This window comes from Zalophus californianus, chromosome 1, assembly GCF_009762305.2.
Source record: "Zalophus californianus isolate mZalCal1 chromosome 1, mZalCal1.pri.v2, whole genome shotgun sequence".
Lineage (NCBI taxonomy): Eukaryota > Metazoa > Chordata > Mammalia > Carnivora > Otariidae > Zalophus > Zalophus californianus.
The window spans coordinates 138,948,831-138,972,067 of NC_045595.1; the positions used below are offsets into that span (position 1 = coordinate 138,948,831).

The 23,237-nt window shown below is 40.8% G+C and overlaps 1 protein-coding gene across 16 annotated transcripts in view; it reads left to right on the forward strand.

Annotated features, from left to right (window-relative positions):
- The window catches only part of LOC113918675 (LIM domain containing preferred translocation partner in lipoma), a 667,221-nt gene that overhangs the window by 625,288 nt on the left and 18,696 nt on the right, over positions 1 to 23,237 (forward strand). For all 16 annotated transcript variants that reach the window (XM_027587341.2, XM_027587344.2, XM_027587348.2 and 13 more), the window contains one exon: positions 18,082 to 18,260. In XM_027587341.2, the coding sequence (XP_027443142.1) occupies positions 18,082 to 18,260 (179 nt within the window). The remainder of the gene's footprint in view (positions 1 to 18,081; positions 18,261 to 23,237) is intronic.

A 23,237-nucleotide genomic window follows, 5' to 3' on the forward strand; every position in this document is an offset into this window, starting at 1 on the left:
CCCAGAGATAATGATTAAATAGGTCTGGAAGTGACCCAGGGATCTTCCGTTTGTAAAGCTGACTGGTAAGTCTGATGCGCTGGTGTGGTGCATGCAGGTCGATCTGGTGATAGACTGGGCTTGGGGAAACGGGAGGGTGCGAGGCCAGTTAGGAGGCTGTTGTCATCCCCTGAGTGGGAGATGATAGAACAATATGGCAGCGATAGCGAATAATGGGTGAGATTAAAATATTTAGTGGGCAAAATAATAGGACTTGGTGCCTGGTGGGATGTAAGAAAGGTGAGGCTCACTCTGATGTCCAACATCTTTCAACAGTAGCAAAACTGTAGCTCTTGAAGTTGGTCTGAACTGAACTTACTGGTTTGAAGTAAAGGACAGGAGGTATTGTAGTATATAAAATATGATCATTAATATTCTGAAAACCCTCAGTTATCTGGAACCATGACCCAAATCTGACAAGATAGAGTATAAGCGGGACAAAAGTCAAATCTTATTCTTAGCTTAAAGAATTAACTCTACAAGTATACGTGAGAGTCATTTAATTTAACAGATGTTCATGTGAAAAACTAAAGACTTGGAGGGGAAACCATGTGACCCCAAGACCAATAATAATACATGGGGGCGCCTGGGTGGCTCAGTTGGTTAAGCGACTGCCTTCGGCTCAGGTCATGATCCTGGAGTCCCGGGATCGAGTCCCGCATCGGGCTCCCTGCTCAGCAGGGAGTCTGCTTCTCCCTCTGACCCTCTTCCCTCTCGTGCTCTCTCTCTCTCATTCTCTCTCTCTCTCAAATAAATAAATAAAATCTTTAAAAAAAAAAATAATAATAATACATGGGACCACAGAAGAGTAAACGCAGTCTTCCGCTGCACCTGTGTGAAGACGAGTGTGCAGAGTAGGGGATGCAGTAGTTCCTGGCGGGATGTGTTCCTTTCCAGGCCCCACACGTCGAAGGGAACCTGACAAACTAGAACTTGTGCAGAGAATGATGGTCAGGAAGACAAGATGACGGAAATCATGTCCCATAAAAAAACTGCTGAAGGAATCCGAGTATTTATCCCAATAAAAATGACACACGTCCTCTCAGACCCCACCTGTCTGTAGTGGACTATCAGGGTCACACCAGAAAAAGAGCATGTGGCATGGGATATAGGTTGGCGTCGTGGTCTTTGAAAAGCGCACTTTGTGATAGCTTTTCCCACGGCAGAGAGAACACTCTACAGGGTCCCTGCTATTGTGAAGGTATGAACAGTGCTGTGAAGGAGCAGTCGTGGAGGGAAAGGATTAATAAAGGAGGCAACACGCACATGCCCATGGCCCTGAATGTTGAGCCATCTAACTTGTAAAGAAAAATGTTCAAGGCAGAAGCTCCAGTGGATGCATAGGCATGCAAGAACAAGGAGCATGGAGTTGGGTTGAGCAAAAGCTTGGGTTGACAGGAGCAAAGACTGACTTGGGGGAATGGTGGGGTAGGTTCCTGGAGAGGGGAGGTGAGACGATATCCTGAAAGGCCTTGAGTGTCAAGTCTGGCATTGGGGGGTGGTCACTGGCTTTAGAGCACCGCGTATAGAATGATCCTCTAGTGCAATCTCCTCCACCTCCATTATTTCCTGCCTTTGATAGTAAACATATCATCTCTGTTAAAGTTTGCTTCCTAGCTTAAACCGAACGCAGACTAAACCATCAAATCACTTCAGGTTTTTTTTTTTTTTTTTTTTTTTTTTTTACCCACCACAAACAACTCTAGGATGGCATGCATTTGAACAAACCAAAAGTGATTTCGCTCTTCTAATTTTCAGAGTTTTTGGCTGGATACAGAGTGAGAAATTCATACCTTTTTCAAGGAGCGTGGGTTCTTTTTTCCCAATTCCTCCCCTCCATCTGGTTCTCTGGAGGTCTTGGAATCCAGGAAAGTGTTAGTTCACTGTGCTGAAATCCAAAAAAGACTGCTAAACTGTGAAAGAAAATTTGCATTCCAGAGACACTGGAAGAGTTAGTCCCCCGCCCTTTTGCAGCAGCGAAGAGAAAACATCTGTATTTTCTGTCCCCTTTGTCTTTCAGCAGTTACGGAATGAAAACCCCTGCACTCTTGTCTGTCCCTTTCATACCTCCTTAATGTAAACCACTTTGAGCTCCTCGGGGATGGAGAGAGGAACCAAAACATGGAATTATTTTATTTCTGGTGTCAGAAAATATTACAGCCAAGATACAGTTTAAGGGAAGTAAATCACTTCGCCGACTTCCCTTTGTGCTCCTCAGGAGGCTGTGTTCTCATGAATGGGTTCCAGAGCCGGGCGTTTGAAGTTCACGTCAACAGCACTCTGCTCAGAAGGAAACCACACAGTCACAGCCATGATGTTGGCATGTCATTAATGGCCTTTCTAAGCGACGGTGCTGTCTTTTGTCTTCCATCAGCAGAAGTGTAATTAGAAGGGCTTGTTTTCAACAGAAGCCAACTCATTGCCAAATTTGTTCAACTGATCTCTAGAGAATCGAAGTTAGCTCATGGCCCTCTGGCTGTTCTCTTTGCCACTCCCAAGAGTTAGAGGCTTAAAGTTTTCCCTTTCTTTTGAAAGAGGATCAAGTTTGGTTCAAACAAGCTTTTCTGTCATCCCCAGAAGTATAAGGATAGACCTTCCGTGACCCTAGTTGTTTGGCTCAGACCACTTGTGGCTTGTTATAATTTAGGAAGTAATTGCAATTCATAAAGCCAGGTAGAAAATAAACATCTTGGCAGAGTTGAGTTTCAGGCAACTCTGAAGGGAGCCGACACGTGAGCAGAATGGTATTGGGAACATTTCTAGTCTCTGCTTGCAGATCCTGACTCTAATGGATGATTCACAGTGGATTTAATTCTGATCTGAATTGTGCAGGCAGGCAATCATTACTATGTATACATGCGGCTAAAAACATCATTACTTAAACCCCTGGTTTTAGGTTTTGCCCCTAGACGGGTCAGTTACCCACGATGAACAAATGCGGTAAGTAAAAGAACATTGTCCTGCCAATGTTGTGTGATTAACGTCAGATCATGTGTTTTTTTAGCGAAATTTGTAGGCCTAATTTTTTTTAGAAAGATACTTTTGCTGAGATGGACTCAAAGAACCAAGAGTTGGAAGAGACCTTAGATGTTAGATTAATGTCATTTACTTTTCTCATTCAACAAACACTTATTAGGTGCTTGGTATGTGTTAAACACTGCTCCAAGACTGTGAATGTTGTAGTATCTCAAACGGACTGGTAGGGAAGTAAACAATAAGCATGTCAGCAACCAGATGCATGAGGTGATATCAGGCAGTGATAAGGGTATAAAGAAAGTAACAAGGCAATGAGATAGAGTCTGGCTCAGGAGAAGAGGCTGCAAATAGGGTGGTGATGGAAGGCCATCTGAAGATGGTTATGGAATTTCGGGTATGTCTATGGGAGTCAGTGCTATTGGATGACTCTTTGGAGTATTCATTCCCAATCATTCATTCAGTTCCTTAATTAAATATTTATTGAGCTTCTTCCATGTGCCAGCCATTTTTCAGTGACCTGGGGTTTAAGCAGTGAACAAAACAAAGAGCACTGCCCTGTTGAAACTTTTGTTGGGCCCTCAAACCAATCATAGAGCTTCAAGAGACCAAGAGGTCTACTTAATAAAGTCTCTTATTTTATAGGTATAGGAATTTCGGCCAGCACAAGCAAATGCTTTCCACAGACCTCACTGCCAGTGGCTGGCCTTCCAAAACTAGGCACAGCCCTTACCTTAGGGTCATTTCTATGTCACCATACTGTGCAGGGTGTCCATAAACATCTACTTCAGCAGTCCTAGTTTCAAATAGTGCTGGGGTTAGCATTGTGATCCAGAGATAAATCTTATTCCCCATGGAGGCCTCCTGTCCACTGTAAATTGAGGGTAGTCAAAATGGCACCTCACAGGCATCAGGGACTTAGTTGAAGAGCCTGTGACAAACTACACTGTCCATGAGACTTGTGCGTGCACACTCTAAGTGCATAATATGTACCTGTTGCAGCATTTATTAGGTGTTCCACATGTGTAAATGAAAGAAAAATGGAACAACACAAAATGTCTGTTGAAAACAAAATAAAAATGAGAGGGGAAAAAAAGCACACTCTACTTTCCAAAACACAATATGCATGGGATTACGGATGCCTATGTGTATATCTCATATTATGTCTTCTCTCTGTGATAAGGGCAATGGAAAGTAGGCTCAGTTGATTAGTCAGAGACTGAAGAGCCAGGAATTCGGGTCTGTCCTCACATGGAACAGTAGTTTTGCCCAGAGAAAAGGACTTTATCACAATATCTTTACATCTCTTTACATTCTTTTTTAATTCCAGTATAGTTAAAATACAGTGTTACATTAGTTTCAGGTGTACAATATAGTGATTCAACAATTCTGTACATTACTCAGTGCTCATCATGGTAAGTGTACTCATTGATCCCCATCACCTATGTCACCCACCGCCCAACCCACATCCCTTCTGGTAACCATCAGTTTGTTCTCTATAGTTAATCTTTACATTCTTAAGAGTGCATTTTACATTTCTTATCTCATTTAATTATCAAAATTCTGTAAGGTCGATAGTAATAATTAATAATAATAGTATAATTAGTATCCCATTCTAATAGATGAAAACATTGACACTCAGATGATGGAATTTTGTTCAAGAAGCTGTGAAATTCCAGTTATTCCAGAAAGTGACTGCCTCAGTGGAACCTGAGTTCTGTGAATAACCTCTATTTACAAGTTACAAGTGGCAGGAATTATGAAAAGTGAACCTAAGACATCAGGCCATGGCCTAGGATAGGATTAGCTCTCCGAGTCATTGGCCAGAGGGCACCCATACTTATCGGTGTGAGATGACCTTGTTTTGACAGCGGCAAAAACTCAAGTTGTGTCATATGTTCAACTGATTTTTCATTTGTGATGTAAGTAATTATGTCAACAACTAACCAATATTAGTTGTCATATTCTTATTGCTAACAAGGGCCAGAACACCAAAGAGAGGTTTTGGTACTCCAAAACGATCCAGCATGGCGTCTGGGAAAGAGCACTCTATAGAAACTGGGGCAATTGGGCCCTGAACTCAGCTCTTTCCCTAGTTTACAACATTAGGCAATTGCCTTCCCCACATGCAGTGTCCTACTATTTAAGGGGAGAGAGTGGAACAAGATGATTTTCATAATTTTCTTCAAGCTCTAGCAAACTATGTACTTGTGAAAGGCTGTGGCACAGCAGTTTGCTAGAGAGTCAGAACTGCATTCAGTGTAATTGGCATTACGTGAACTAGATAGAGATACCTAGGAGAAACTTAATTGGAGGACAGTGTGAAGTAGAAGAATGAGCAACTTTGTCTTTGAACTTAGAAGACATTGGTTCAAATCCAAACACATTTATAGTCATGTGGCATAAAAGCAGGACAAGAATTCTACCATTCTACCTGCTGTAATACATTGCTGTAGAGATTAAAATGAGGTCTTGTTTGTGTGCACTTCGTAAACTTTAAAAACTCAACCAAGACAAGCTCTCAGTTTTTGTTTGGGTATTACAAAATAATGTAAATTACTTTTAAGAAGGACTGAGAAATTTATGGGTTTGAGGTACAATAATGTTTACATAGAAGTAAGAACAACTTTTCCACAAAATTCCTAGGAAGCAGGGGGAAAATCTCTTAGGAATCCAGAAGCTCATTTGATATTATATTATCCAGTTGTCCCAGGGTATCATACACAGGATTCCTTTAAGTAATCCATTTTTTAAAAAAAAAGTAGGGATATGAAATTCTTCTATAAGATATAGACGAATTGATGGTGAAGGACAAATTCGAAAAAAAAATTGAAATATGGTGCTTAAATATGGTAATTCAGCTAAGTGACCAAGGAATGCCAGTTAATTAAATATATGTCCTAGACCCTTAGAATCTGTAAGGGGAATGAACACAAAACCAGTTAGTATACAGCAGGCCCTGGGCACTTCCTTTCATACATGGATCTCACTTAGTGCTCCCAGCACTGCACTGTAGACATTTTCACTCTTATTCAGTAGATGAGGAAACTGAAGGCCAACAAGTCCAGGCCCACTGCCTGGACTTCCCAGCCCAGGTCTCTCAAATCTATCGCCACTTCTCTCACTGCGTATGACAGACTCTCTGCTCTGGTTCCTGAGTTGACAAGTCCCAACAGACTGTACCTTGAAGGTGTTGTGAAGGCAAATCTGTGATCTGACTTGGCTGGGAAGGAAAGGAATTCTGTTCTTTTTTGCCCTCTCACAATAGTCTCCATGGAGTGCCGTGTGATCTTTTAATTTTGCTCCTGGCATGAAGACCTGGCACTAGCATCAGGGCTCAGCCCCTCCGCCTTCATCATACGCCTCCAGGGTTATGAGACATTCGAGAGAAGTGTTTAGGGAAAGCTAGCGTGCTACAAGGTCCGCACTGTTTAAGGTAAAATACCACCTCTCTAGGCCTTAAGGTATAGATAAACTAAATGTCCTTTAATGGGATTTTTTTTTTTTTTTTTAATTTCCTAAAGCTCAGATCATAATCCCAAACTGAGTGCTTCAGAATGAGCAGCGGGGCTTTATTTACTTTGTGGAGAATGTGACTTGTGGCTCATGGCAAAATTGAATAAAGTAACTTAATTGCTCTGGTCTTTGTGTCCTTTCTGTCAGCCTTTTCTCTTGTGGGGTGAGGATATACTTCTTAATTTTAAATTCAGTTTATTTAGCCCAAATATACACAGAAAATTTTTTAAGATTTTTTTTTTTCCTAAATTCTACATGACTAGTCCTGCACGTCCTTTGTTTCTGTTAGTTTGACACACAGATGGTGGTCTCTCCCAATGTTGACTTCCCCTTCCAGTGCCGCTCAATACACTGATTTTGTTACAAACGCTTCCTGTGAAATGAATTTCGTTTCATTGTAGGCAGACCTGGGACTTAGATAATGAAAACTCTCCTTATAACACATTAATTCCAAAGAGTGTTAAATGGCCTTTTTCTTTTTTAAGAGCAACTCAAATCCCACCCAGATAGGTTCCCAGCATCACACACCACCACCATGCTGCATGTTCCCTCACCATTCAGAAGTAATTACTCTCTCCTCTGTGTTTCCATCACACATTACTCATTCCTCCATAATAGCAATGTGTTTTGCCCTTTGCCTCTAGTCAGTTATTTATAGAAGTGTCTGTTCCTCCCACTACGTTGGGAACCTCTGAGGGCAGGGATGGTGTCTTTGTTCTCTCTGCCTCTGTACCTGCCAGGATGTTGAACATTTTGTTCCCCTCTTTAGGCTTTCTGCAAGGCTGAATTAAGTGGGAAGCCTGGCTGCTCTGCTCATCAGAAAATCATGCAAAAAGTTTCTTTAAAGGGGATTGATAGGAAAGCCGAGGTAATACAGGCATTGGGTGCAAAGACTTGTGCTCAAAAAAAATTAGTGGAAGTGAACAAAAAATAAGGATGCTGAGTTCTTTTACTAAATTTCCAGTTCCATGTTTCATAGTTGTCATTTTTGTGTGTGGCTAATGACCTCAAAAGAAAACACATTCTGTGGGTTTGATGCCATCTAATAAATTGACTCGAGAGTTTTCCTATCTTTAAAATTTAGAATTCTCATCTACAGAATAGGAATTTTGATTCTGATTCAAAAATCACAGTCATAGGCATCGGATGACACTGGTCTTAGCATTATTGTTTTCCATCTGTTTCAAAGCGCATATTAGATACAGATACAAAGAGATACAGATACAGATTTAGATTAAAATATAGATATAGGTGGGGTGCCTGGGTGGCTCAGTCAGTTAAGGGTCCGACTCTTGTCTTCAGTCCAGGTTATGATCTCAGGGTCGTGAGATCAAGCCCCACATCGGGCTCCACACTCCACGTGGAGTCTACTTGAGAATCTCCTTCTCCCTCTGCCCCTCCCACTTGTGCGCCCCCCCAAAATAAATAAATAAATCTTAAAAAAAAGATATATGTATAGGTGAAGGACACTTGGAAAGTGAAAAACCTTTTAATAAGAAATGTGTGCCTCACTGGGAGGCAGAACCGTAGGGAGGCGTTGTACCATAGTACATTAGGAGAACTACCAAGGTAAAATGATGTCTTCATCTACTGGGAAACCCAAAAGTACTGCCATCATTTGGGAAGTCTTCTTGGTTATCAACATCAAGAAAAAATTTAAAGTACAAAATTAAGGTAGGGAATATAATTCTTTGAGTTTCAGTAATGTCACTCCAGCATTTCCGTGGAGGTGTGCTGAGTCACAGCCCTCTTCTCGCCTTACTGTACCACACCGCTATTCCATTGGGAACACCAACACTTCAGCTGTGCTTCACAACCTTCCACATCATGACCCATGTGGGAAAGGATGTCATTCAGTTAGCATACTGGAATCAGTGACCTGACCCAAGGTGACCACTCAGGAACTATGGAAACCTCTGTCCCCCTCTACCCCTCCTAAATGTGGTACCCCTGGAAGCCAGCGAAGCACCCTCTGTCTTAGCCTGCCTATTAAGAAGCTCTGGACTAGAGAATTGTTTTGCATGGTTAAATAAAATCCTTTTCTTTTATGTACATATCCAGAGTTTATTAATTCATCATCTAACCAGTATTTGGGGAACAGCAATTTTATGCAAGGATACTGCTGTAGATGCTGGGGATGCAACGGTGAGTTTTCTATCTTACCCTGTGGGAACCAGTGAAATTGACAGTAGACAAACTGTGTTAGGATCTCGACATATTTCCTCTCTTTATTTATAGGCGGGTTAACTTGTGAGTAGCCCACCTGAATGCCTTATGTTTGTGATATGGAGCGTGTCGTCTGAAATATGAAATAGGTATAGTGTGTTGGGGCAGGGGACTAGCCACTGGAAGGAGAATTAGGAGACCAATATTCTAACTCCAAATCTGCTACTAGGTGTGCTTCCCCTCTCTGCGTCTTAGTGTCTGGAATCTGGTAGTTGGACTAGAATCATGGTTTTTATTAAACTGTACGTATGGACACCACCCTCTCGCCCTCCCCCACCCTGACAGGCACCATCCTTTCATGCTCTTCATCCAGAAGTGATTTGGGACTGTTGTGGATGTGCTTCCCTGGTTAACTGTTGCCTTGAGCGAAGGATTATGGGAGAGGCAGGCAAGAGAGGGGAGTTGAGACTCCTGGACAAGCGTCACCTCTAAAGATCTTAAAGGCCTAATATCTTCAGACTCTTCTTTTTTCCTTGTTATTCTTATCCCAACAAGACCAAAAGTGTATCTAGAAATGAGATGTCACCCTCATTTTTTCCAAGAGTCTTTTCTGTTTCAAAACTGCTTTTGTACCTAAAAAAACAATAAAGATTGAATATAAGGTCACATTTTAATTTTATGAAATGAAAATTTTAACATTTCTAAATGGCAACACTTCATAGTCTTCTGAATCTTCAAATACTTATGTGCCTTGATTTAAAATACTCACCATTGAAAATGCAGACACACCTAGGCAATATGTAAATTTTAGAACTATTTTCCCTATCGTCTAACTAGTAGTTAATCCTTCTGTTACCTATATGCTTCATTTATATTCAGATGATTCTTCTAGCTCTTCTGCCTGTGAATTAGAGAAGTTATTTATACAGTACCCAAGGATAGAAAAGATACAACCAGATTGTATCTCTAATTTAAAAACAGTTACATTTGGGAGTTTCGTGTACGAGATTTGTTTGTGACTTTATTTTTATTTTCACTTAACTTTTTGCTTTTAATCATAATTGTATTGCCATCACTTCAGCAAAGTTTATAAGCTGTGCCTTTTGGTAGCTTTCTTGTTTTTTCTGCTACTCTCACATCTCCCTTTGACCGTACCTTCGTTGGAGTAACTGCCTAAGACATTTTCTGTAGATTCTAAAAAAAAAAAAAAAAAAAAAAAATCCTCAAAACAGTGCTTAGAATTCTTGAAAAAGAAAAGAAATCTAGACTCTTTGTTCAGCTTCAGCTGTAAGGCGCTTCACAGCCGGTCAGCAGTTGCTGACCCTGTGTCAGGAACTGTATAGGTCCTGGGCAAGGATGGTTATAGTGTGGAGGCAGTAGCCCAGTGCTCAGATCCTTCTTTAGGACTGAGGCTTTCCTTCCCCCCACCAACCGTTTGTAGTGGAGTTCCTTCTCTGGTAATTACTCTCAGTTAAAGGGAACCTCTTCACCCAAGATCACTCCTCTTCCTTGAGAGCCTCCTGTATGCATTAACTGGTAGATGCAGGGGATGTAAAGGCCCTACTCGCTAGCGTCAAGGAAAGACAAATGTGCAGAACCATCCCAGCTCCGGAGTTCTCCAGGGAACTATCAGATGCCTTTGCTGTGACTGCATCATGGTCCAGCTTCTCCCTCTGCCCAGGGGCTTCCTATACTCTCCCACAGGTGCTGATCTCGAAGACACTCTTCCATAACTTCCCATGTGCAAATCTCGGTTTCAGAATCTATTTCCTAGGAAGCTCTACCTAGGACTATGGCTCCATGCAGCCAGAGTGGGGTTTGGTAGCTGAGGTTGACGCAAATCATGAAATCAAGTACATTATATCAGTGTCATCAGAAAAGCATCATATAATCCTATGGGAGTAGAGGAAGTGACTTATTTTGCTAGGGGTACAGCAGAGGGAGAATTAGAAGTGTTTTGCAGAAGAGGTGACATTTGAGCTTAACTTTAAAGAATGAATAGGTATTCTTTAGGCCAAGAAGGATATGAGCTATTCTGGGCTTGTGAAAGAACATAGCTTATTAAAGAGTTGGCAGAGAGCTCAGAGTGGCAACTGGAAGGTGGGGTCCATAGGAAAGAGCAGCTGAGATGGATCCAGAGCCAGGTCATGAAACACTCTACTGATCTCTGGGTGATTCTTATGCTGGAGTACATTCTTCCTTCCTAACCCCCCGCCATGATACCCCTACTCCACACACAAGATGCGTTTGAGTAGGCATACTTAGAGATGCCCTTCTTTCACTTATTTGCTTGGAGACTTATTTATTTTTCTATTTCCTTAAAAACTATTTTATTTATTAGCCATTTCATCTTAAGTGACTTTAGAAAAGCCTTGTGTTTATGCAAAGAGGGCATCTTTTGGTCTGGTTTTAAAATAACCTTCTATAAGAAGACACAAAGATCTTCCTCTGCCATGCTTGAAATTCTACCACTAGTAATTTCTGGAATTTCAAGTGGTTAAGACATAGTAAAGATTATACAATCCAGGTTTCTAACACATGAACCCTCCTTTCAAACCTCAGAGGAGAAATTACCCAGTTGTTTCTAGTATACCTCTAGTAATGGAAACATTGCCCTTTCCCCACTGTTGTTAATTCTGATCTATCACAGAGCAATAAAAGTGTTGAGTTAGAATTAATCATTGTTTTACAGTTGAGAAAACTGTGGTCTAGAAAGAAGAAAAAATTTACCCAAGTACCCATGCAGTGGATATTAACAAAGCCAGAGGAACAGTCCATATTCTTCATATAGAAACTTTCCCTCCCTATGGTAACACGATTAATTCATCAGATCCATATCTTAATTAGGGAGTTACAAGAACCTGGGGTGTTAGTCTCTCCTCTGTCCCTAATGAACTCCATGACTCAGCATCCAACTGTATTAGTGCTCTGGGTCTGTTTTTCACCTGTGAAATCAGAGGCCTAGACTAGAGGAACTCCTTATTCCCTCCGCTCTAACATTGTAAAAGTCCTTTACTAGTTATTTATTTAATTAATTAATTATTTATTTATTTGAGTGCATCCTTTTTTTTTTTTTTAATTCAATTTAGGTGCGCCTGGGTGGTTTAGTCAGTTAAGTATCCCAGCTCTTGATTTTGGCTCAGGTCATGATCTTATGGGTCGTGGGATCAAGCCCCACATCCCACGTCCAGCTGCACACCCAGCAGGGAGTCTGCTTGAGATTCTCTCCCTCTGCCCCTACCCTCACTTGCTCTCTTTCTCTCTCTCTCTCTCTCTCTCTCTCTCTTTCTTCTGTAAAAAATAAATAAATAAATCTTTAAATTCAATTTAGTTAATATACAGTGTATTATTTGTTTCAGGGGTAGAATTTAGTGATTCACCAGTTGTATATAACACCCAGTGCTCATTACATCACATGCCCTCCTTAATGCCTATCTCCCAGTTACCCCAACCCCTTAACCCCCTCCCCTCCAGCAACTCTCAGTTTGTTTCCTAGAGTTAAAAGTCTCTATGGTTTGTCTCCCTCTCTGATTTCATCTCACTTTATTTTTCCTTCCCTTCCCCTATGTTCATCTGTTTTGTTTCTTAAATTCCACATATGAGTGAGATCATGTGGTATTTGTCTTTCTCTGACTTCTTTTGCTCAGCATAATACACTGTAGTTCCATCCACATCATTGCAAATGGCAAGATTCATTCTTTTTGAGGGCTGAGTAATATTCCATTGTATATATGTATATATGTATATACACATATACATATATGTGTACGTATATACGTGTGTGTGTGTGTGTGTGTGTGTATACCACATCTTCTTTATCCATTCATCTGTCGATGGACATTTGGGTTCTTTCCGTATTTTGGCTGTTGTGGACATTGCTACATTGGGGTGCATGCGCCCATTCAAATCACTATGTTTGTAACCTTTGGATTATTATTATTATTATTATTAAGTATAGCTGATCTACAATGTTATGTTAGTTTCATGTGTACAACATAATGATTCAAACTTCCAATTATAAAATGAGTAAGTCATGGAGATGAAAAGTACAACCCAGGGAACAGAGTCAAAAATACTGTAATAGCTTTGTATGGTGACAGATGGTAACTACACTTAACATGGTAAGCTTCATAAGAGTCTTTACCCTTCCTCAAAGAGAAGGTGTGTCTACGGCTCCTAGTGGACCAGCTAGAGACTGAAAGGAGAGAAGTTCAGTAAAGGGAGCTGGCTAGAGATGTTTCATATGTCCTCCTCTACCATTTGCTAGCCCAAGCTTCTAGCCAGCCATATTCTTAGAACCTTCATTTTCTGATTTGTGGGCATATTATAGTAATCTCACTTTAGGCATATTTTGCACTGTTTTTCCTTTGTAGCATAAATGTTCAGATTACCTGTCCTTTAAACAGTGATTCCACAGACCATAAAGTCTTTCCTTAGAAACTGACTCAACCTTATATGGTGCTACTGGTTTTGAGTAAATGGGCTAAATCTTGCAGCCAAGCCTCAGTGCAAACAAAAACATTCTCTTGTCAAGCATTTTCTGGTTTGTTCAACTCCATTACAGAGCTGCCTTTAAAAAAAAGTTAAAACCCACAAAGAGCAAAACACAAGCCCTAGGAAGACAGTTTGCAGCCACATCAGCTCAGATCACCAGGATAGAAAAAAAGCAGGGCCCTCATTGTCCAGAGCATCATTTTCTCCAGACTTTCATCTTATGTTCTTCTGCTATTTTAATTTCACCACTTCAAAATGGGGGGAAATAGGTTAATAGTTTCCATGAGTTTAGACTGTGACCAGAGGCATACTAAGCAATTTCAGAACCTCCAGCAACCACAGCTTTGAGGAGAGGATGGTGATGAATTTACCAATTCATTTGGGGATGGATTTCAGAGTCAGGAGAATCAGACCAGTCCAATAACGCCTAAGTAGGATGTAAACAATTTTCCTTCATTCATTCTTTTTGTATACATTCATCCTCGGTTTAGTTTTATTCCAGGTAGTATACTGGGTATAGTATGAGACCGCAAAATACCTTCTTAAGACATGGTCTCTGAGGCCTGCATTACCCTGATACCAAAACCAGATTAAGACACCACCAAAAAAAAAAAAAAGGAACTACAGACCAATATCACTGATGAACACAGATGCAAAAGTCTTCCACAAAACATTAGCAAACCGAATCCAACAATATATGAAAAAAAATCATTCACTATGATCAAGTGGGATTTAGTCCTGGTTTTCAAGCGTGGTTCAGTATTCGCAAATCAATCAATGTGATACATCACATCAACAAGAGAAAGGTTAAAAACTATATGGTCATTTTAATAGATGCAGAAAAAGCACTTGGTAAAGTACAACATTCATGATAAAAACCTGACAAAATAGACTTGGAGGGAATATACCTCAACGTAATAAAGGCCATAGATGAAAAACCCATAGCTAACATCATACTCAATGGTAAAAAAACTGAGTTTTCTCCTAAGATCAGGAACAAGACTACAATGTCTACTCTCGCCACTTTTATTCAACATAGTACTAGAAGTTCTAGCCACAGCACTCAGACAAGAGAAAGAAAAAGCCTCCAAATTGGTAAGGAAGAAGTAAAACTTTGATTACTTGCAGATGACATGGTACTACATATAGAAAGCCCTGAAGACTCCACCAAAAAAACTGCTGGAATTGAAAAAATAAATTCCGTAAGGTCACAGAATACAAAATCAATATGCAGAAATCCATTGTATTTCTATATAATAATAATGAAGCAACAGAAAGAGAAATTAAGAAAGCAATCCCATTTACAATTACACCAAAAATAATGAAATTATTTTTCATATTTACTAGGTATTGTAACAAACTTAACCAAGGAGATAAAAAACCTGTACTCTGAAAACTATACATCATTGATGAAAGAAACTTAAGATAACACAAATGGAAAGATATTCCATGCTCATGGATTGAAAAAACAAATATTGTTAAAATGTCCATAGTACCCGAAGCGATCTACAGATTTAGTGCAATCCCTATCAAAATACCAACAGCATTTTCCACAGAACTAGAATAAAAAATCCTAAAATTTGTGTGGAACCACAAAAGACCCCGAACAGCCACAACAATCTTGAAAAAGAAAAAACAAAGTTGAAGGTATCACAGTTCCAGATTTCAAGTTATACCACAAAGCTGTAGTAATCAAAACAGTATGGTACTGGCACAAAAATAGACACACAGATCAGTGAAACAGGATAGAAAGCCCAGAAACAAAGCCACAATTACATGGTCAATTAATCTTTGATAAAAAGGCAAGAATGTGCAATGGGAAAAAGTCTCTTCAAATAAATGGTATTGGGAAAACTGCTACATGCAAAAGAATGAAACTAGACCACTTTCTTACACCATACACAAAATGGATTAATGACCTAAATGTGAGATCTGAAACCGTAAAAATCCTAGAAGAGAGCACAGGCAGTAATTTCTCTGATATTGGCCATAGCAACATTTTTTCTAGATGTGTCTCCTGAGGCAAGGAAATAAAAGCAAAAATAAACTACTGGGACTATATCAAAATAAAAAGCTTCTGCACAGTGAAGGAAACAACAAAACTAAAAGACAACCAACTAAACATGAGACGATATTTGCAAGTGACATATCCAATAAAGGGTTAGTATCCAAAATATATAATGTATACAACTCAGCGCACACACACACACACACACACACACACAATCCAATTAATAAATGGGCAGAAGGCAAGAACAGACATTTCTTCAAAGACATCCAGATGGCTGACAGAAAAGATGCTCAGTATCACTTACCGTCAGGACAATGCAAATCTAAACTATTATCAGAATGGCTAAAAATCAAAAACACAAGAAACAACAAGCGTTGGCAAAGATTTGGAGAATAAGGGATGCTTGTGTATTATTGGTTGGAATGCAAACTGGTGCAGCCACTATGGAAAATAGTAGGGAGGTTCCTCAAAAAGTTAAAAGTAGAACTATCCTGAGATCCAGTATCGCACTACTGAGTTTCTACTCAAAAAATACAAAAACACCAGTTTGAAAGGATACATGATTCCATCTGTTTATTGCAGCATTATTTACAGCGGCCAAATTATGGAAGCACCCCAAATGTCCATCAATAGATGAATGGATGAAGACGATGTGGTGTGTATATACACAATGGAATATTACTCAGCCACTAAAAAGAATGAAATCTTGCCATTTGTAACAACATGGATGAAGCTAGAATGTATAATGCTAAGCAAAAGAAGACAGTCAAAGAATAACAAATACCATATGATGTCACTCATATGTGGAATTTAAGAATCAAAGCAAATGAGCCAAGGGGAAAAAGAGAGTGAGAAACCAAGAAACAGACTCTTAACTACAGAGAACGGACTGATGGCTACCAGAGGGGAGGTGGGTAGGGGATGGGTGAAATAGGTGAAGGGGATTAAGAGTACACTTATCATGATGAGCACTGTGTGATATATAGAATCATTGTGATTTTTGAATCATTGTGATATATAGAACCATTGAATCACTCTACTGTACACCTGAAACTAATATAACACTATGGTAACTGCACTGGAATTAAAATTTAAAACTTTAAAAAAAAGACATGACCCTTTCGCTAAAGAAATTAGTTTGCACAAATGTGCAAATAACTTTTTTAGGACTTTGTTTATTTGTCAGAGAGAGAGCAAGCACAAGCAGGGGGAGCGGCAGGCAGAGGGAGAAGCAAGGGGCCCGATGCAGGATCCCAGCACCCTGGGATCATGACATAAGCCAAAGGCAGATGCTTAAGTGACTGAGCCACCCAGGCATCCCACAAATAATTTCAATACAGTGGACACTGTAAGTGCTATAAGCAATGTTAATTAAGTGCTTGGGAGGGGTAGAGAAAGAAGGAGTTCACTCCAACTGAAGGCATGCAGCAAGGCTTCACTGGAGAGTTGCCTTCCGACCTGTACCTTGAAAGGTCAAAATTCATACTAGGCATTAGCCAGTGCACAGAAGTATGGAAGTCTCTTATAGGTTTGAATAAGAGTGAACAGTCTGAGGCATTAGGGAAATCTGACCCTAGAAAAGGAGGTTGAATGTCAAGTGAGGAATTAGGTCTTTTCACATTGTAGAGCCATAGAAGTTTTTGCTAGCAGCGAAGTTCCTTGGTCACATCTGTGTTTTGGAAAGGAAAACCAGAAGTCACTTTGGGGATAGGGAAGTGTTACAGGAGGAGAGATGCAGACAAGGAAGCCAATCAGACTGCTGCTGTGGTTGAGACATCAGCACACTAGTTATCCACCTATAGGCATTTCTTACATCATGGCCATTTAAAGGTTCTCATCGTAAGAGGGCAATTCCAGTTCTGCATCTTTCTAATCAGATCCCCATCCCAGGTTTATTCTAGATTGTAAACTCTGCATCAGTCCAGACCTTTCATTTGGAATATAGCATGTTACACGTGAAACATAGTTGTTTGGTAAGACAGCATGGGATTCTAGGGAAGGATGGAAAGTTAATAGCTAATTTTATCAGTCTATCTGCGTCCTGACTCAATATATGGTATCCTTTTGCAGGAGGGTTTTTGTTTTTCATTTTTAAAGTTCAACATATTTTTAAAGCCAGAAAAACTGACTTCCGTTATTCACTTCTCAAAACTAGAACCCTTCTAGATTCAACATTTCTACCAAGAGTTCACAACACTAAACTTGGAGGTGGTATTCGAATCAAGGCTTAAAAGAATCAGAAGCCTCATCGATTGTGCTGAGCTCTGGTTGGGCTCTACACCCGGCACGTTCTGCGTGTCTCCATCGTCAGGCAGACCACTCTAAAATCTTAAGGTCCTTGGTGACCCTACCAGGTTTTTGATGACTAATCAAGTTTTAGAATAGTGAAGTGTTCTTCCAGTGGAGAACCTGGGGTGTGTAGTTCAGCGGTCAAAAAACTACAGCTGTGAGCTAAATCCAGCCTGCTTTTGTAAATTAAGTTTTATTGGAATACAGTCATGCCCATCTACTTAGTGCTGTTTACAACTGCTTTCACCCTATGACAGCAGAACTGAACTGCTGCAACAGGACCAGAAATGTCTTCTCTATGTGCCTTAACAGAAATGTTTGCCATCAACCCTGCAATAGTGGTAGAAAAGGGAGAGAAGTCAGAAGACATGTGTTCTAAATCTTAGATTTGCCACCACCTACCTGGGTAGATTTAGAAAAGACACATGATCTATTTCATGTGTTTCCTTGATACGCACTCTACCTTCTTCCAAGTACTGTGATAGGCACACGAGCCAATGTGTCTGTAAGGTGCTGGTCGTGCTGTAAGGGACTAAATACATGGAGCTCTGCAAGTCCCAAACTAACACTGGCATGTTTCTTTCCCTCCCCAGAATACCCTGGAGCAGTGCAGTGTGTGCTCCAAGCCCATCATGGAGCGGATTCTGCGAGCCACCGGGAAGGCCTATCATCCTCACTGCTTTACCTGTGTGATGTGCCACCGCAGCCTTGATGGGATCCCATTCACCGTGGACGCTGGTGGTCTCATTCACTGCATTGAGGACTTCCACAAGTAGGCAGTCTACACTATTCCCTCGAGCCTGCCAGTCCTCCTGGAGTCTGTTCTCACTGCCTGCTATCTGGGCCACGCATTCTTCTAAGAGCTGTAGAATCTCAGGATTTGGTGGGACCTTAAGAAGCTTGTTTATCCCCTCCTCTAACGCAGGAATGGGTATCAGTTAATCCAGCTGGTCCTTCAGTCTGGCTTCTGCTTGATCAGTCACATCTTTGTGTGGCTCTGATGCTGAGAAAGTTGACTCAGCTGCAGAATATGTGTATTGGAAAGAAGAAGAATCCAGGAGTAGCCTTCCCTGACCTATACATGAACAAGATATATTACAGTGGACAAATTGCTCAATGGCTCGGAGCTTTTCAGTCTGGTCATTAGAACAGAGCCTGTCTTAAAGCTCCGCAAGTGTGACGGCCCAAGGTTCTCTCTAGAGCTGACCTCTACATCTTTGCCCATCTTCAGAGAGGAGGTCACAGGGAGATGGAGATGGACACAGAAAAATCCACTCCCTCTTCCTAATACAAGCCTCTCACATTCCAGGTCTGCTTCATGTCATTAGCAACATATTCACATCCTCCCATAACCTGTTTCCCTACCCAAGCCTTCTTTTCCTCAGGACACTTTCTAATAACCTTAATGAATGCAGTCTTGTGCAGTCTTTTGAGGAAGATTAGAAAGTAGAGTCTCAAGGTCAAGACCACGTACTCACGGGCCTGGGGAAAAATGTGTCCTCATTCAGTTTTCTCATTCGTCGGGCCCTCTTTCCCCTGTTATAGCTACTGTTTTCATGAAAATTGTACAGTTTTGTCTTTTGCTTCTTTTTATTTGGCCCCTTTCTTAGTTGGTGAATTGGTTGATGACATTTGTTGCGTATATTTGGGAACCATACGAAAGCTGTAGCGATGATCTGTAAGTAGTAGGCACAGAGGCTTTCTGGCTTGCTTGCTGGGCAGTCTGGGTCTTTGAGGACAGTCCAAAGTTCTCACAGAGATAAAGCTCATGTGGCTCCCCAGTTTGGGTCTCCATTTTATGACCTCTAGATGTGCAGTTTTCTGGGTTAATTTTCACCACTCTGTTGATTGTCAGCAATCAGGAGGAACTTGCCACAGGCACTTTGGGGACCTGAGACTCCACTATTTTAAAAGTGAATTTCCTGACCACTTTCCAAGTAGCAAAGAAAGTGAAAACCTCACCAAAAGACGTGAGGCTGAATGAATTAAAAAACAAAAACAAAAAACAGAGGCAGGAATTCTCAACCTGAATTAGACAAGTAAGGGCTCACTTTGAAAGGGCAGTCACAGCATAAATTGTACATGTTATTGATATTTTTAGCTTGTAATTACACATGAAAAAAAAAAACCTGCATCTATTTAAGGGAAGTGAAAAGATACCGATGGGGAGTGTGTTTCTGTCACGGTTTCTCTCCTTTCTTCGACGTACCCTAATCCAAGGAGGACTGGTAGATGTAATCCAAGCACACATGTTTCTGTTGCTTGGAAAAGACTGATCTATTACACCCCCCAATTAAAACAGGAAATCAATTCTGACAAATGGAAGTTTCTATCTCTGCCATTTATCTTTCATTTCTAAGAGTGAGGAGCATAATTAGAGACTTGGGACCGGTGACGTAAGTGTGTGGGTCTCAACACTCCAGACAAGCAGTCTTAGCAGCTAAAAGGGAAGAGCCATCTCCAAGCCCCAGCTCCGCCTCCCTGCCCCACCACCACCACCAATTCAATGACATGTTAAAGCACAAATTATTTTTTTTTTAAATAATGTTGTCTGCATGATTGGCAGGTATGTGGGGGGGGGCAAGCTTTTTGGTCTTTTCACCATTTCCCAAAGGACAATAAGAGATACATTTTACAGAACTCTATTTCTGAGCTTTGAAAGTACTGGAACACAAAACAGCTAAAAGCCCCACCCAGGGTGGGCACTGCCAGGCTAACGAGAGGGTACATGGGGGGATACAGCCTCCTTCTGCAGACTATTTTGGGGGGCCTTGTTCTTGGTCTCCCTCAATGAGCTTTTAGGAAACACCTTTCAATTCAATTCCACCACGTCTACAGAGAGCCCTCTGTGTGCTCAGTGCTAAAGGAGAGAGATACAAGGAGAGAAACTGCAGGGGTAGAAAATGCACAGACACAGAGAGAAAAGCCCGTCAGCGAGGAGCTTGCCAGGAGGAGGGGGAGAATCAGCACAGAGTATGTGTGGTATCAGGCAGAAGGGGCCAGACACGATGAGACAGGCAGAGGCCAAGGCTTGAGGTGTCAAGTCAGAGGAAATTACTTGGCCCTGAGATCTGGGGAGGCTTCTGGAAGCAGAATTTGAAGAGTATTTTAAGTGAGAAATGGAGATTCCTGACAGCAGGAACAACTCAGGAAATCAAGAAGGGCATGAAGTGAGGAAGGGCTTCTCTACATTCATGGAAGATTTGCTCGGCTGTAACTAGAGCAGCCTGGGAATGGAAGTTACTGTGAGATACAGAAGGCCCATGACAAGGGATTCATCTCGCCTGCTTAGCATCCTGTCTTCTAAACCAGTGCTTCCCAAATGTTAATGTGCTTACAAGTCACCTAGGGATCTTGTTAAGCTGCAAATTCCTAATTCAGTAGGTCTGAGGTGGGACCTACAATTCTGCATTTCTGACAAGCTCCCCAGTGGTTTTGGACTGCACTTTGAGTAATAAGTTTCCCAAATACTATTTTTAAGGCCTTGTAAATGGGCCATCCCCTGCATAACCACCTTCAGTCAAGGTTGGCCCAAGTCCTCCATCCTATTAGGTACCAACTCTTTTCCCATGTTATTGCAGATGACTGCTCAAACTAGTTCCCTGGCAAACTGACTGTATCCACCCTCATCAAAACACACACACACACACACACTTTCGCCTTTCACCTAAATAACCATCTTTCAAGCCCCAACTCATTTACCACCTCCTCTGAGAACACTTCCCTGACCTCAACCCCTCCCTCTCCCCTGTTTAAATTTATATCTCTTTCTCTATGTTCTGTAGGGTTTTGTAAATCAGGTATAGCTAATACTTAACCATAGCCTGATTAGTAATAAAGAATATACACACACACACAGAGTTTTACCCTTACCACCTTCAACCATTTTTGCAACATGACAGGATCTATGTATCTCAGCTAATAGACCAAATGCGGAAATATATAGAACTCCCTCACAATTCTGACTGCTGGAGTCCTAGTTTATTTCTGTTTTCCCAGTGCCAGGACAGTGAGCTCAGAAAAGCCAGCTTATTTAACTGACCCTTTCATTGCATTGAGCCTTTATTTCACTATCTGTGCTTTCTTATTGGAGATATTATGCTCGTCCACTTACTTGTCTAATCAGCACCCATTTGCTGATTGCCAGAAATGTGCCAGGACAAAGATGATGAAGACCGGCCCTCTCTGAGCCTTGGTTCCTGTGGCTGTGAACAGAAATGATAAAAACTATTTCTTCATAATGTTGCTGTCAGTGAAAAATGAGGTCAAGTGCACAGTGCTTAACAAGGCTTGGCACGTAATAAGCACACAATATATGGTAGCCGTTTGAACCATCAAAAGTGTTTTTTTCTCAAATTTATTTTATTATTATTATTATTATTGTCTGCTTAGTGAGCTGAGCCTTGAAACTGACCACCTGGGATTTAGAACAGTCTTCAAAATGCCGGCCAAGGAACACTGTAGGGTCTGTGGAAACCACTTCCTGTCTCTTCACTTTGTTTTTTCCCATATCATGGAAATGAGGCCAATTGGTAGGAAGGAATCATTACTCAGCAAGAATACAATTTACGCCTTTCCAAAGAGGAAGGACCTTGAGATTGAACGGAAAGGTCCAAGTAACATCTTTTTATTAGAGCAATATGGCAAACACTTCATTTCGTTAGATGTAGCCTAAAATTCTGCTGTCTGCCCCAGTCACAGTTGTTTCTGGAGGTTCGGAGATTGAGCAAAACCTGCCAGCTGGAAGCTCAGTTTAGTGGTCCCCAAAGATGTGCAAATAATTACTACTAAAATAGGCAAATTCAGTGAAAGATATTTTATCCTAAAGAAGTAAGTAATTGTAGTTGAGGAAAGAAGGGCAAGCTCACAGTTCAATGACGGGCAAGACATACTTCTGACCTCACTGAGTTTATGGTCTCGATGGGCTGGGGGAAAGGAAATTTTGCACTGGATTCCAGAAGCCTGCTTATTTCACTGCTGATGACCCAGATTCAAAAATAATCAGGTAGTCCAAAGCAGTTTTTTTTTTTTTTTACCACTGAGTGTAAACTTCTCGCATAAAATGCCAATTATAACAACTCTGATTACTGCTGCAGTTGTACCATGATCCTTTTAATTTTTCTTTCATAGCAATCAATTGATCTGCTGCTTAATTCATATTTATTTAGATTGCAGCCACACAGATGCCTTTTGGGTGCTGCCAAGAAAATTAATATGTACATATCGAGTATAATGTATGTAAAAATGCTTTGACAACCATAAAGTGCTCTGCAAAGTATTAGATTACTATCATTATTTCTTTTTCAGTCTCACTACAAATAGATAAATTTTAATGTCATTAATCTCAAAACCATTACCATGAAAAAAACCAACTCACACAGTCTGTTTGTCCTTTTTTTTTTTTTATTTTTCCATCTCTTCAGTTTTTATCCATGGCCGTTTCAAATCATGTCTCATTTCACACCTTCCCAAATGCCACCCCTAATTTCCAGGAGATGCAGATGAATGCACAGCCTGTATTTGCAGCCTCTTAATCTGTTATGAGAAACAAATTTTAGAGCCATCGGTCATATTAAGGAATAGTAAGAGATCAGGAAATATTAAAATTCCTCACCAACAGTTAACTTCAAAAGGACACGTACGTATATGCCTATCTACACGCATAAGTGTCCACACCTTTTGGACGTGCTAAGACCCTCTAGCTTTTGAACTTTTGTTCTTTTCAAACCAGAGTTTAACACAACTGAAA